The sequence below is a fragment of the Xylocopa sonorina genome, chromosome 1 (genome assembly GCF_050948175.1).
Source record: "Xylocopa sonorina isolate GNS202 chromosome 1, iyXylSono1_principal, whole genome shotgun sequence".
Lineage (NCBI taxonomy): Eukaryota > Metazoa > Arthropoda > Insecta > Hymenoptera > Apidae > Xylocopa > Xylocopa sonorina.
In genome coordinates this window covers 14,382,744-14,398,216 of record NC_135193.1, presented here as the reverse complement: position 1 = coordinate 14,398,216, position 15,473 = coordinate 14,382,744, and the positions used below count along the sequence as shown (strand labels likewise).

At 34.9% G+C, this 15,473-nt stretch overlaps 3 protein-coding genes across 3 annotated transcripts; 2 read left to right on the top strand and 1 right to left on the bottom strand.

Moving 5' to 3' along the window:
* The first annotated feature begins 5,197 nt into the window (after positions 1 to 5,197).
* Positions 5,198 to 6,771, top strand: Brms1 (breast cancer metastasis-suppressor 1-like protein). The gene is made up of 3 exons (XM_076910165.1): positions 5,198 to 5,321; positions 5,746 to 5,967; positions 6,081 to 6,771. The coding sequence occupies exons 2-3, from the start codon at positions 5,750 to 5,752 to the stop codon at positions 6,553 to 6,555; spliced, it is 693 nt and encodes a 230-aa protein (XP_076766280.1). The 5' UTR covers positions 5,198 to 5,321; positions 5,746 to 5,749; the 3' UTR covers positions 6,556 to 6,771.
* A 1,148-nt stretch (positions 6,772 to 7,919) lies between these two features.
* Positions 7,920 to 10,554, top strand: Eno (alpha-enolase). Its single transcript, XM_076901841.1, has 7 exons — positions 7,920 to 8,127; positions 8,682 to 8,787; positions 8,885 to 9,058; positions 9,191 to 9,348; positions 9,436 to 9,736; positions 9,837 to 10,123; positions 10,197 to 10,554. Exons 2-7 carry the CDS (start codon positions 8,725 to 8,727, stop codon positions 10,516 to 10,518), a joined length of 1,305 nt encoding a protein of 434 aa, XP_076757956.1. The 5' UTR covers positions 7,920 to 8,127; positions 8,682 to 8,724; the 3' UTR covers positions 10,519 to 10,554.
* Positions 10,555 to 11,574: 1,020 nt separating this feature from the next.
* LOC143422158 (facilitated trehalose transporter Tret1-2 homolog) lies at positions 11,575 to 14,851 on the bottom strand. The gene is made up of 9 exons (XM_076892609.1): positions 14,446 to 14,851; positions 14,228 to 14,363; positions 13,511 to 13,719; positions 13,110 to 13,379; positions 12,800 to 13,022; positions 12,340 to 12,533; positions 12,058 to 12,237; positions 11,802 to 11,936; positions 11,575 to 11,719 (listed from the first exon to the last, which is right to left on the bottom strand). The coding sequence occupies exons 1-9, from the start codon at positions 14,602 to 14,604 to the stop codon at positions 11,645 to 11,647; spliced, it is 1,581 nt and encodes a 526-aa protein (XP_076748724.1). The 5' UTR covers positions 14,605 to 14,851; the 3' UTR covers positions 11,575 to 11,644.
* Between the last annotated feature and the right edge of the window lie 622 nt (positions 14,852 to 15,473).

The following is a 15,473-nucleotide window of genomic DNA, read 5'->3' as shown; positions in this document are numbered from 1 at the left end:
AACGATACTAATGGCTACCTTGAACCAATCGAACTCGACCGTTGCTTTTATTCATGAGGACCTTCGATTACGTGAGTCACGGTAGAACACCCTCTGCTGTCCCTGGCGAGAGAGACTACCATCTGTCGAAGAGCGTTTAAAACGAGTTGACAGCGAAATAATAGTCCGTCGATCGCCGATTGTTACGCGCAATCGAACGATAACGGTCGTTGTTCTCGTGGAAACGCGAGAGCGAAGAGAAACCTCTGCCACGCGCAACGTATCTCCGCGATCGGAATTTACGACGCATTAGAAGATGAGAAAAGGGTTTGGCATCCGCTGCGGAACGTGCCACGTAGCTGGGGCAAACGGCAGCGCGCGTACAGTTTTGGGACGAAAATTGCGACTCGCGCTTTGTTCCATCCGCTGGGCCCCAGCAGCTGTCGTTAATTCGTGTGTCATGGAGCGTTTCAAAGTCGCCTCGTTACAAGGGAGCAATATTGGAAAGTGCTACAGCGGGTAACAAAGAAATCGATAACCTGTATTCTCTCAAAGTACAGAATCCATTAGGCCGCTTATAAGCGTGACAAGATGCGATGGCACGTGTTCGAAAGGAATTATTAATAAGTGGTACAATTGGAACTCGATGCTGATAGCTTTCTCGAACTGGATAGACGAAATCTCGATAAACTCGTGAAGGGGTGGAGGAATTTTTACGTACGTGCATGGTTACGCTGATTTATTCGTGGGGGTGGAGAATCGACACTGTCAGGAAACAACCAATATTTTGAGATCAGTCGCACGTGTACGTGACCTATAAATGATAACTATAATATATATTATATATACCGTAAATTTACGACAAATTAATGATTGAAAGCAATATTTATCATTAAATGAAACTGTAGGTGTTTACGCGAGTATAATATCCCGATTTACGCGAAATATATACGTTCAAATTGCAGACAACGATAATTCATGTACGCTTGTGCGAAATTCCGTAACAGCAAAGGGGAAGAACGACGCGAGAAAGCTATTAATTTGAAGTTTGCCATGAATTTGCCAAAAACCTCGTCTACGCGTAATTTAGTAAAACAATATTCTACACACAATGTCGTTATACTTACTTCCCTATCTCACGTACACATCGCGTGTTCATTAATTTCAGTTTTAATATCGCCCCCTCGTTGAATCGCATCGTTGTATCGTTGAATTTAAATTAACGCAAATTCTCTGAGCAAATCCTCTGTCATTGCGCGTACGTAGGAACGCGCCATTCTTCCGTGCAAACAGCAGGGGTGGATTCCTCTCCACTTTCATCGAGCATGTTTTACCATCGTAGTGCGACGCGATTTTTATAGCGGTAAAGTGTATCGAGAAGACGTAACGCGGACGTGCGAAATCTTTGACCGTCGAAGGACTCAACTTATATAGATTTTTACTCGCGACTAACAGAGAAGAATATGCGACACACTAGGGGTGTATATCCCGTTGCGCAATGTCAATTTCCTAGGCGGTTCTTGGGACAGAGGACCCCTTTATTTCTGTATCTTCCTCGGCGTATGTATCTATCTCTAATTTCTCTCTGAGCTCAATTTATTTGTGTCGCTCGTTGTCGACGAGGATATCGAGTCACCGTTGTTCCAAAGAACCACGAGCTCCGCCTACGAACGGTCACGGAGCACGCGATCCACAGTCTTCGTCGTCATCCGGACGATTGGACAAGGTGCTCGGTTATAGACGAGTCGTGGAAATAAGAAATCACGAGGCAGAACTCGGGAACGACAGAATTGCATTTGGCAGCCTCGAACGCCATTTCGTTCCTCCTCTGATTCCCACCTTATTTCACCCCCCATTATCCCCCTCGATTCGATCCACCTATAATCGAACGCCTTGTATACCCAATCACGCGATTACACGCACGTTCAGTTCCAATCAAGCAAACCTACTTTCTGCTTACCATCGCGCGTGAATACCGAGTAACCGATGAAAGCTTCATTTTCACATTTCGATTCGAATCCCGATCGATATCGTGGACGGATCGCGTGGCAAGATGCGAACGACACGTGCGATTTCATTTTCGAATCCAAATGTTTCCCGATTAGACGTGCTAGAATTTATAGCATCGATAACTTGAGACGACCAGGCATAGCACAACTTCGTATTTTTCTCGTAAACGTTACAGTGGAAAATGGCATTAAAAAGTAAACGGTGACGGGACGCTGTGAAAATTTCATTGGTTGAAACTTCGTTTCAACGCTTCAAATAGCCCCCAGATTTATTTCCCACCCTACGTCACCACGTGAGAACGTATTAGCAATAGTACACGTACGAATAAGTCAGACAGGCCTATTTTATGCATTAAAAAATGCGACCGCGACACGTAATACGGACACAGCGGTGCGCGTCTGCCCTTATAACGTGGCTCACTGCAAGGTGTTCTAAAGTTGTTCCTCGATCGACAAGAGAGAAAAAAAACACACACGACAGGTACTTTGCCTCAGAGAGAAAATACGTGTTCAATAATAGGGGAGAAAAAAAAATGAATATATACCGCGGTTTTCACATTATACACGATCGTCCGACTTCGAAACTTCGAACCATTTGCATTTTTATGTACACGGGTATCGATGTCCGATCGACATTCTGCGGCGTGCCATCCGGAATGGAAGGAAATCACCGTTGAAAAAAATTCAAATCCAGCGAGGACTTTTCCTATTTTTAATACGAACGTTTCGCGTCGCGACAAAGGTTACCCAGTTGCGCCAATTTGGGACAGGTCGAATCTGAGAAGTTTTCGACGGCGAACACGCGATCGTGTACGATGCGAGCATTCTTATTAACCAAAAGTAAGATCGATCAACAAGCTAGGTAAGAAAACAGCGCCCTCGCGGTTCGGTGAATAGTATCGCGCGTTAATTATCTCGCGAATTACAAGGAATTACTTACAGTGAACGTCTCTTTACCCCGGTGATCATCAGAGTACCGAAGTTCACCCACGCCTTTCGTGCACCGTGACTTTTTCTATACGGCGCCCTTGCGATCAGAAGATGAGATCACTTAAAGCTGAGCAAAAGTAATCGCGTTCGAACTTTTGATTTTCTTCTCTTACCAGCTGTGAAAAAAATGAAACACGTAGATAAAATACTGTGTATGTAAATTATTTATAGATTTATAAATATGTATATATAAATATGTGTATATATTTCTTTCATCTTTCGCGTTTCCTTTTCGTAACCGTTGCGAGATACAATTTTTTGCCATGATACATTGCTGTATATGATGAACTTTACGTAGACGTTTAACAATAACTTGCGTTGCTGGCGTAAGAAGAACTCTGTCTGTTGTAAATTAGGAATCTGTACTCGTTTAGAAAGGCATATTTGTAAAAAAAAAAAAACGTATAGGATAGTATATTTAATGCAAATTTTTCCATTTCATTCTGTCACTTTCCTTCTAACAGCCAAAACCGTTTAATACTCATTTCAACGAACCATGATGGCGCTGTGGTAAATGTTGCATGAAATGAGTATTAAGAAAATCTGTATGAAATTGTTGTTACACTGAATGAAGTCGGATTTTTTTGGAATTTTCTAAAGAAAAAAAACGATCCGCTACAACGTGATACTGCGCACGACACATTGGATGTGTATGGTAAGGAACTATTTGCTCGTCTTACAAAAACCGAAAATTTCCTCGAAAACGCATCTTCAAGTGCCTACATCATTCTTTCGATTCGTAGTTATTTTTCACGCGAGACTCGCGAAATTGAATTGTCACGAATTTCCTGTCGGCTTTCTTCGTATCGACCGTATTAATTTCACGTGTACCAAATGTATGGAGTAAAGGAATTCTTACCGTAACCGTCTCGTGTGTGACAAATCTTAACCATAAAGAGAGAAAGAGAGAGAGAGAGAGAGAGTAGAGAGAATATCATGTGGAAGGAGAAAATGCACAAAACGAGCTGTACCTTACTTTCGCGCAGAAAGAGACCTATGTAATCGAAAGTTTTCACGGAACATAAAAAGCACACGAGAAATATATGTATACTGTATACATTAATTCTTAGTATACTTTACAGTTATGCGAATGTTGCATTATCTGTCTATTTGTTCTATGCAGGTCCAAATGTATTATTGTATCCGATGGAATATTGTATATTAAAAGAAAAAATATATATACATATATTATATATATAAAACTATATATATATACATATATGTAAACAAAAGTTATAAATATTTCGCGATCCCTTTTCATTTTTCAATTCCCTTTCTCAGTATACTTCATTTCATCAATGTGAAACCTGTATCTCCTACCTAATTCAAACGTTTCTGGCCGATATTTAACGAACCTATCATCCGGCATTCGCCCTATATCGATTCGTGAAATCGGTTATTCCCAAAAATGCCAGCATTCCAAATTTATATCTGATTATCGCATTGCATTGCACATATGTGCAGTTACTGTGTCAAGTATGTCCCTACAACACTAACAAGGTAAGATCTTCAAAGCGTCCCACTTTCAAGTTCCTTCTTTGAAAACTTTGACCAAGGTCTTCAATGTTCTCTCCCACACCGTATACTTTAATTACGATACTGTTGTATCCTGCATTAACTTGCCTACAGAAACCAAATATTTGTGCAAAAAATATATTTGCGCAAAAATCTCTTCTAAGAAACAGTACGATTGACCTCATTATAATGATTTGTCATTTTTTTCATTAGATAATGATTCACCTACACAATCATCAAATAACAAATATGCTTGTCATTCATTAATGTTTAGCAAATTTATAAAATTGTATCATTTTTGTTATGCGGCATCGTAGCATCGGCTAATGTGGTGACAGAAGCTGGCAAATCTTCGTATATAGGTTTACAGAACGGGTCATCGATTATTGCCAATTGTCAGTGATAATATGTATATGTAAATGTTTAATATTTCCTTAAAATTAATCATCGATAAATCTATTTGCTAAATTCTTAAAATTATTGAATTAGTTCGCTGATAAATCATACCGTCTAAAAAAAAAAGTGATAAAACTCTTCTGAGAAACGATTTATTAATTCTTTCTTATCGTTGCTTTCACGATTTTTGCGGTCAACTTTACTTCACAGTAATAAATATATTATAGAATAATTGTGTGTATGTATAAATTAAATTTCGCAAATATTAAAGCAAAATCTTTCGAGAACTTTAAGGCGCATGCTCAGCAAAAGCTCCACATGTTTAGGTGAGCAAACACAAATGGTTGATGTCGCGTGAGAAGTGACAAGTATAGTTACTCGTTTTTGTTAATAATATTAAATTAAGAGAAAGTAGCAAACGATTATTCTACAGTGAGTACATATTATGTTTAAAGAGTATAATATAAAGAGTAGTATAAATATTTGTCAAATATATCAGAAAATATATTTTAATGCATTATTTCCATGGAATCTTCCGGAATTTGCTATTGCTAAAATATCAATATTATAAGAAGATATGCATTTGTTATGTTACCATCGATTATGGTACATAAATTCTAATTTATGGTTCCCAATTTACGTAAATTATTATTAAGACAAGGACATTTGTGAATCTAGTAAACAATAAGTTTGAGGTTAGAATAGGTTAGGTTGTCAAAATATAAAATTTTGCAGTATGAAAATTTTGAGAAATATTCTCACCTATACGAGTGTTAAAAATGATAGCATGTAATATAAAAAATACTCCATAATAATCTTTTTGCCAATTAATCCTATAACTGAGACTATTATTTAGACAGATGCCAAGTGTTAAAGATGAATCTGAAGCAGAAGGTGAAGAAATGTCCCACGATAGTAACGACAGTAATCAAAGCTCTGCATCTTGTGACAGTAGCGCAGAACACAGTGACAGTGATGATTCCTCAGAAATGGACGAAGATGAGTGCGAGAGGCGACGTACCGAATGCATGGAAAACTTAGTGGATTTAGAAAGACAATTCACTATACTCAAAGAGCAGTAAGTAAATCCTTTCAAATGATACTCTTTCTTGAGTATTAATTTTTATAATTACTAAAAGATTTCTACCGTATCACAGAAATTGAATATCTAATTGCGAAATAAAACTTCAGGCTTTACCGTGAAAGAATTACCCAAGTGGATACAAAATTGGGAGAGGTTCGAGTCGGAAAATCTGAAGAATATCTTGTACCATTGGAACGATTGAAGGAGAATATGAAAACAAAAACAGAAGTGGCTGGAATATTAAAACAATACAGATTGCAAAATATACAGAATAAATTCCTTGCGGAAGAGCAAGCGGCGTTACAAAATTTTGAAAGTGAAAAAGAATTAATCTGGGACTGCATTCATAATGATTTGCAAGAAAAGATTCGTAGGTTAGAAGAGGATAGGAACAACGTTGATATTCACGCGGATTTGTGGTTAAATTCTAATGGTAGAAGACGTAGAAATCACACTGAAAGAAGACGAGCTGTTTCTGTCGCAGGTCCTTATATTGTTTACATGCTTAATGATGCAGATATTCTTGAAGATTGGGCATTGATAAAAAAGAGTCTAGGCAGTCGAAAGACCGAAATAATTTAATGCTACACATAGATATAGATTAAATAATTAATACAATTTTAATGATGTTAATGTATCGCTCTTTTACGAATAACAGATAAAAAATATTAGAGCGATCATTATCCTCATTTCATGATATTGAATGTTTTCTTTACATTTATAATACATATATAGGGTGCCTTCTGTAAAACGATTTGATCTCTACACAAAGCTACTTTAGATAATAATTTGTGAAAAGATTCGATAATAGAATATCTATACTTTGAAGATATCGATTTATCCATTAAACAAATACTAATTCATTGAATGCAATTATCACAACTTTCTGTGTGTAAATGTCGCATTGTTTAGTTATAAAAATAATTTAATATCAAGCAAAAATTTTATTTAAATAATTAATGTAAAATTCACTTTGCTAAGTTTATTTATAATTCTGTAAAATATGTTTCTTGAATGTTATAAGAGTATAGTTTTTAGTATTTGAAGTTACAAAGCTTTTCGACCCAGAATTTATTTGTTAAATTATACTCATGAAACAAATCAATTTGAATATTGGCGATATATATATATACATATATATATCGCTACACGTGTACAAACTGTATCATAATAATTGAATATATTTCATATTTTTGAATAAACTTTCAATAAAAATAATGTTGTCTATGAAAGGTCTGACTGCCTTTATAAATATTAATATGATCTTGTTCTTCGGAAAGCTATTAAAACATTGCTGGTTTCTAATTTTTTACAAATTCCAGAAACTCAATAGAAAAGTTATAAAAACTGTGATAAAAGAAACCACAAATGATACATTTCTTCAGAAATGGATTTGACCAAATAGCTTCTAGAAATAATTCCTGGTTCCAATTACAAAGTTCTATTACTATAACTTCACATTTTATTTGTTAGATATCTTTATAATAAATATGTGCAATAAATTACTTATTTGAAATTGTAACATAAAGTAATAACATTTCTATTTGAAATTCAATAAAAAATGTGCAAAGTGTTGTATTAAGGATTTTATTTTTTAGTAAATGTAGCTTACCTTGAAATAATAGTACTTGGTCACACAATAGTTATAAATATAGTTATAAATGACAAGTACACATTCAACGCAATATATTTACTACAGAATCACGTAAAAATTTGAACACGCACTGAGCACTAAAAAATATGGAACTCGAACAATTATTTTAGTACTGCTTTACAATTCGCGCGCTTGTACACGTATTACAATTCGCGAAACATGAGTAATATAATACAGAGATTGCGAATCTCAGTGAAATTTGCACATAACCGACGGTAGATGGTAGGTACAGATTACGTAATTTTTATTATTTAATCTTATGAAAAATATGAAGTTATATTAGATAAGATTCCTATTTCAAGTCTCGTATAGGTATCGCTTTATTTAATTGTCTAGGTTGAGAAACTGATTTCAGCGCATCCGCTTCTACGTTTGTACGTGACAGGATCAGAATCGATAGAAGAGTGGTGCTCGGAATTGCTCGCGATTTGAGGTCAACTGTAGGACAGAATATCATTCTACATCGAACACTTCAAGAGGATTGTCGCGCGTTACCCTAGGTGAGCAAATTTCCATCAAATCTTGCTCGATATGTAAAAAATTACAACTGCTTAAATTTCTCTGTCTGCTGCAGAAGATATCAAGAAATAATCTGTATATTTATCAGAGTGCTTTGTTCCTTAAATCCGTAGGAAAATGTTCTTAATGCGTGCCGCGTGTGCTAAGTGCCGAAATTTTACCGCAAGGTCATTATACGCGACAATTCGGATATATTATAATAACTTTAGGAAAATTCAATACATTTCACATATAAAGAAGCTATTCATTTTACTTAAAATTGTTTGAGTTTCTTCCAGTGACCTTGTCAAGGTCAAACGTTATATTGTATCTAAGACTAACTTGCTTACCGGTATTCTAGTTTCGTACGCATTTCTATCACGGAATACTTTAAAACGCTTCATAACTAAAACACAATTTGATATTAGAGTTATAAAACGATTATTTTTAGAACTGTTACTAAATAGATAATTTAGAGGTTGCAGCGTATACTATCCGTTCGCATAACCAACATTTTGTGCCATTATTTTCTTATTGATACGTATTTTCGTTTTAGAGTTGTAATTGCCAGTTATAGTACTTCGAATTACTACAACACAATGCCAATCAAAAGCATCAAGGCACGTCAAATTTTTGACTCCCGTGGTAATCCTACCGTGGAGGTAAGAGATACTGTTGATACTTATAAGGAATATATGATATTTAAATACAAATTCAGTGTAATAAAAGTAAAAAATATGCGTATATGTATCATGTTAGGTTGATCTGGTAACGGATAATGGGCTCTTTAGAGCCGAAGTGCCATCGGGTGCCTCAACTGGTGTCCATGAAGCTTTAGAACTTAGAGACAATGATAAGTCTAAATATCATGGAAAATCGGTCTTCAAAGCTGTAGAAAATATTAACAACATAATCACACCTGAACTGTTAAAGGTATTTATTTCCATTGTTCTAAATGTTTATTGCTTATATTAGTTATTTTCAATTATTTCCTAATTATTAATTGTTGATATTTTAGTTATATTTAAGGAATGTATATTTTTAAAAAATTAATTTGTTTTCTAGTCAAACTTGGAGGTCACCCAACAAACGGACATTGATAACTTGCTTTTGAAACTTGACGGTACACCAAACAAATCGAAACTTGGTGCAAATGCACTTTTAGGTGTTTCATTAGCTGTTTGTAAAGCAGGCGCTGCTAAAAAGGGGGTGCCTTTGTATAAGTAAGTTCGGTTTTGAACATTAAATTGTAGGATTAATTCACTAACTTTTTGGTCAATACTTATTCTAACAAATCCTTATAATTACAGATATATTGCAGAATTAGCAGGAAACGCCAATATTATTTTACCAGTACCAGCTTTCAATGTTATTAATGGTGGTTCTCATGCTGGAAACAAATTGGCGATGCAAGAGTTCATGATTTTACCCACAGGTGCTGCCAACTTCACAGAAGCCATGAAAATGGGTACCGAAGTTTATCATCATCTGAAAGCTGGTATTAAGAAGAAGTTTGGTCTTGATGCTACCGCTGTTGGTGATGAAGGTGGTTTTGCACCAAATATTTTAGAAAACAAGGAGGCTCTGAACTTGATCATAGATGCTATTAAAGTAAGCATTTTATGAGAAAGAATAAATCATTTTGTGATATGATGTTTTTATGATTTTATGATGAATGTATAATTTTGTTATTGACGATTTCATAATTTAGGTTGCTGGATATGAAGGAAAAATCAAAATTGGTATGGATGTTGCCGCATCTGAATTCCACAAAAGCGGAAAGTACGACTTGGATTTCAAAAATGAAAAATCCGATCCAAATACGTACTTGGAACCACAGGCTTTGAAGAACTTATATTTGGAATTCGTTAAAGAATTCCCAATTGTGTCAATTGAGGATCCGTTCGATCAAGATGATTGGGAGTCGTGGACTTCAATGACAGCTTCCACTCCCATCCAAATTGTCGGTGACGATCTTACTGTCACAAATCCTGAAAGGTAAAGATAAAAATATCTTTATCTTTATCATTTGCATTACTAACATCATTGTTACATTTCTCATAAATTATAGGATTAAAACGGCCATTGACAAAAAAGCCTGCAACTGTTTGCTATTGAAAGTCAACCAAATAGGTACAGTCACTGAATCGATAAATGCTCACAAACTTGCCAAGAGCGCTGGCTGGGGTACTATGGTCTCTCACCGTTCCGGTGAAACAGAGGATACGTTCATAGCCGATTTAGTTGTTGGCCTGTCTACTGGTCAAATTAAGACTGGTGCTCCTTGCCGTTCGGAACGTTTGGCTAAATACAATCAGATCCTACGTATTGAAGAAGAATTGGGTGCAGCTGCTAAATACGCAGGGGAAAAATTCCGCAATCCTCATGCTTAAGACATTCTATTAACTTTTGTTTATTAACGCGATGTTCTAGTTGTTACATTTATTGCAAAATAAATCGGAACTATTACTATCGTAACAATTGAAAACCGTATTAATGAAATAGAATTTTTAAGGTATTACTATAACTATAGCATATCAAGTACAGAAAGACGTTTAAACTACATAAATAGATACGAATATGCGAATTGCAAGGTTTAATGTCTCTCATGAACCAACAGTCGTTAAACAATATTAATATTCATTTTGACGTATTAATTATTTAATCATTGCTTCAACAATTATTTCCCGAAATCGTATTAATTAAACTACATAACACAGCCAATTTACTAATTTATTTAAGGAAACTTCGATCTTTTTTTAATATATTAATATATATATATATAAGTATTTATTTCGTTTCTTTAAATTTCCGTATTGGATATATTACGAATATTTGAATTCCATTCGAAAGTTCATTGAATTAAATTAGATTTCGTAATTGGAAGTACGAAGGAAACGCAACCCGGTGCCCGCCAATTTAGGAACACAAAATTATAAACAATTGTCACGATAATAGATACTGTATGTATATACGTATGTCTCATACGTAGTAACAATAGCACAATAAAGAGATTAACCTCTCTTTAAATAAAGTAATTACCAATCACTGAAAATCTTGTTATCAAGATAATTAGTAAAACAAGAAAATGAATAAAATCATGATGTTCTGTATGTTAATAAAATACCTTTTCGTGTAACTCTTGTGCGCTACTGAGTAAATTTTAATTTTTTTGTAATTAAAAATTCCTTTACAGTATTTTCACCACTATGAAATGAACAATATTCGCGAATTTTTTACTTCCATGTTGAGAAGTTTACATAATTCGTATAAATATTGAAATCGAAGGATGAAAGAAATTTCGCAGTTGATCAAAAAGAATAACTTCATTTTAAATAAAATTTGTGTACTTTAACTTATATTCTGAATAAGCGTACATATTAAAAATTTTTCTTATATAATTAAATTAAAATATATATTACGCACATTAATTTAAATTAGACAAGCGAACATTACAAAATTATACAATATTAGATCCCAATTATGTACATAAATTTTATATTTACATATTGTAAAGTATTAAGATTTATGTATAATAAATGGCTCGTCTTTCCTTTTCTCTCTTGAACGAGTGATCCAAAGTAAATTATCTTGCTATAGAAAATGAATTAACAAGTATAATTATATTTCAATTATAATTTTTGTAATGGTAAAGAATGTAATGCAGAATGCATACCTGGAAGTAATCCTCAATTTCTTGAAGCGTACGATTTCTTGTTTCTGGCAAGGCGATATAAATAAATATAGTTTCCAGAAGAGCGAAAATTGCAAATATTACAAAAATTCCGGTGATGCCTATTGCATTATTCAGCTGTTTTAACAACAAAACAATTCAGTGTTATCAGGAACAACTTTCGTTTTGAAAAAACAGTTGTTTGGTTTAATTTGTGCGAGCAAATAATTCAAATATGTTATTGTAATTGTAAGCATACCATAGGGTAAATTTTTATAATGATGAAAATGACTGTATTTATAAAAAAGTAGTTCAAGCCACCCCCAATTCCACGAGCTTTTTGTGGTAATAATTCAGAAATCATTAATCCAATAAGTGTCATCAGTCCTACAGTACTTGCGGCTACGTACATCGATAGAAGAAAGACAACAACGTAAGTCTGAAACATACAAAAATAATGTAAAAAATTTATTATTATATTCTAATTGTATACTTCGAAACACATTTACTACTATAATTTGATCTAAACTATTAAACTTACGTTAATAGAAGACTTTTCTTCGATTAACATGTACACTACAAGGATTAAAGAAGTGATTGCTGTTCCAAGAGCTGAGAATATTCCTAGACTTCTTCTATTCACTTTTAATAATGCAACGGTTCCTATTATACTGGAGAAAAATCTAATAGCTGCCATAACCACTGCTGCCAAGTAGCTATTTATACTGTCACCAGCTAGGTAAGAATAAACGAATTAGAATAATAGAATTATACAACTACTATGGTTATAATGAAATAATTAACAAAAATAATAAATATATTTTTAGTTCATAAGATAACAAAAAATAGACTGAAAAGTCTTATCTACATAACGATGTACGTTATCATAAGTAGATTCAGCTGTCTGACCAACGCCTGATTGGATCTACTCAGAAATTGGCCGACACACCACGCAGGGTAAGAACCAAAAATTTTATCACAAATTTTGTTACTCTACTTACTAATTTCAGTGATGATATTTACTGCATAGAATATAGTAACGAATGTTCCACCTATTAAATGTAAAGCATTAAAGATATTGATGATTGTCAGTGGCTTGAAAACACTTGGATCAAGGAGCGTGGAAATTGCGGATGAAATTTTTTTTAGCCACGATGTATTCGTCGAGGTTTGAATTAAGTCTGCTTTTGCTCGTGCTTCCAGAATTAACATTTCGGCGTTAACCTGTATAGCAAAACATAGTAAAAACAGAAATTATTCACGTGCTTGTTCGCCTCTCGATGGAAATAGTGTAACGTACGTGTGTCGTACCTGTTCCACGTTATCTCCCCTTAACCACAGCAATGCCTTTCTTGCTTTTTCAAGTTTCTTTCGTTTTACGAGCCAGATAGGACTTTCTGGTATCAAAACCAGCGCAATTAACGCTATTATAGGAAGAATGGCACTACTAAAGGCAACGATATGCCAAGTAAAACTAGCCCCCAAGGCGTATATTATGAGGACACCCAGGCAATAGAAGCTAAGCGGGTTTGATGCTAGAAATCCACGAAGCTTCGGATCGGACATTTCACCTAATAAGACCTATAAAAGTTAAATCATAGGATTAGTAGGCGTTATGCAATTTTAGATATCGTATTAAAGAAAATAGAAATTGGAAGTTTCATATAAAGTCTTAGTTAAGAAAAAATAAAATATCTACTGAGATTACGAACCTGGGATGGCACTGCCATTATACCGACGGCAAAACCCAGTATCACCCTTCCTACTAAAAGACAGGGGATGTTATTGGCAAAGCCTATAAGAATCCAACCAGCGAACAGTGGTACTCCTGAGAATTGTAGAGCACCGCGTCTACCAATCGTATCTAATAATGGTCCAGACACTAGCGATCCTACGGGTGTTGCTAGACTATGAATCGACGCTGAAACGTAATGTTAAAGCAGAATTCAATCATTTTGATATATTTATAATCTATACAATAAAGTAAATTATGTGATGTGCCCCTAAACTGTTCCACGATTGCTGCGCAAGGATACTCTGTACATGCCACTAAAAAAAAACATTCAAATGGCAAGGTAAAGTCCTTGGCGGTTACACTTGGCCTTGATTCTCATTGCTAAAAATTATCCAATCAGGCATATGTAGGTCTGTCGCAACTGACAACAGGCGACCAACTGGAAATAGCTAGTCAGTCAAATTAAAGGTGCTTACTGTAGTGGCCGTAAAATTTACCCCTGAACTTGCAAGCATGAACCTTCCTGAATCTTCTTAAGTAATCTCAAACGCTATCTAGTTGGAAATGTAGCTTCCTTTCAATTTGCATCTATCTACGATTGTTGCAAATTGTACTACCTTATTGGATAGTAACACGTTTGCGAATATCGCATCTAAGAATTATTCTTTCTGCTGTAAATGAAAAGTTTTCATACCTATCCAGGATCCAAGTTCTGCATCAGCGTGCATTGTTCCATTTTCTTCAGCCAATTGTGGCAACAAAATAGCACTGTAACCAATTGGCATTCCTCCGCCGGCTGAGAGTATTAAAACCGCACCAGATACTAAACACTGGAACATAGGTCCAAAGGGGTGTATATTTTCCCTATACTTCTTACATTCAAAACGGGATAATCCGTTTCCATAATCTTACCTGCGCAAGTACACCCTTGCGATTCGATGAATGATGCAACGCGTCATAGTTGACGTCCAAAGTGTTCGCTTTATCACGAGTGTTATTATTTTCGATATCGTCACAAACATTATCCACTTTAACTACTTTTGCATAATCACTTCGCCCGTAATTTAACATTGAATGGTGCTCTTCGCTAAAATAGAATATTTCAATAAAAACGACTCTTGTAATTTGGCGAAAAAATTAGACAATTATGAGGGAAAAAAACAAAATTAATCGTTGTCATAATAGGAAGTACTTATTGTTGTGTAGAGCGGCGACACGTGAATGGAAAGAGAGGAAGTGGAGAGAATATGTAAGCGAGATTTGTATGGCGAACGATAGGGATAAATTACAGAGCGCGTAGCTGTACACCAGCAATGAAAGATGAGGCATGGGGTAGAAGTGATATGCGGAAGAGATGGACGGAAGGGAAATTTGTATTAATGTGAGAACTACATTGTTACCGCTGATGTTAAACCTCAATATCCTTGAGACGTCCAAAGCATTAGCGATAAATAATCGAAAACACATGTTAATACAATGTAAAGGTTTTAATAATATTTATTATTTTCGAGCTATACAGTACGATAAGTATTAACTTACGCTTCCGGAGGTGGCATGTTCATTCAGAAGTTTGAAACAATTCCAAATACGAAAAGTTGATTCTTGTTAATTCGCCGTCACTTTATTAATTTATTGTTTTATCCATATGACTCAAGGTTCCCGCATAAAATTCTCTGCTATCTTACTTTTTGATCGTATTTTAATGTTTCTTGCTTTTTTACTTTAGTTAATGTTACGTAAAGTATGTTTCTGATAGAAAGGATGTATTGATGAACTCGTTACGCTTTCAATACTGACGGCAATTTACTTTCAACATTTTAATTCTATTCTTGTCTACTTCACGTAGTGCTGAGTCATTCAGACGATAAATAGATTCATGATATTCCTTATAACCGTGAAAAAACTATAGCCGTGTAATTTTTCCTGGAATATGTTATCGC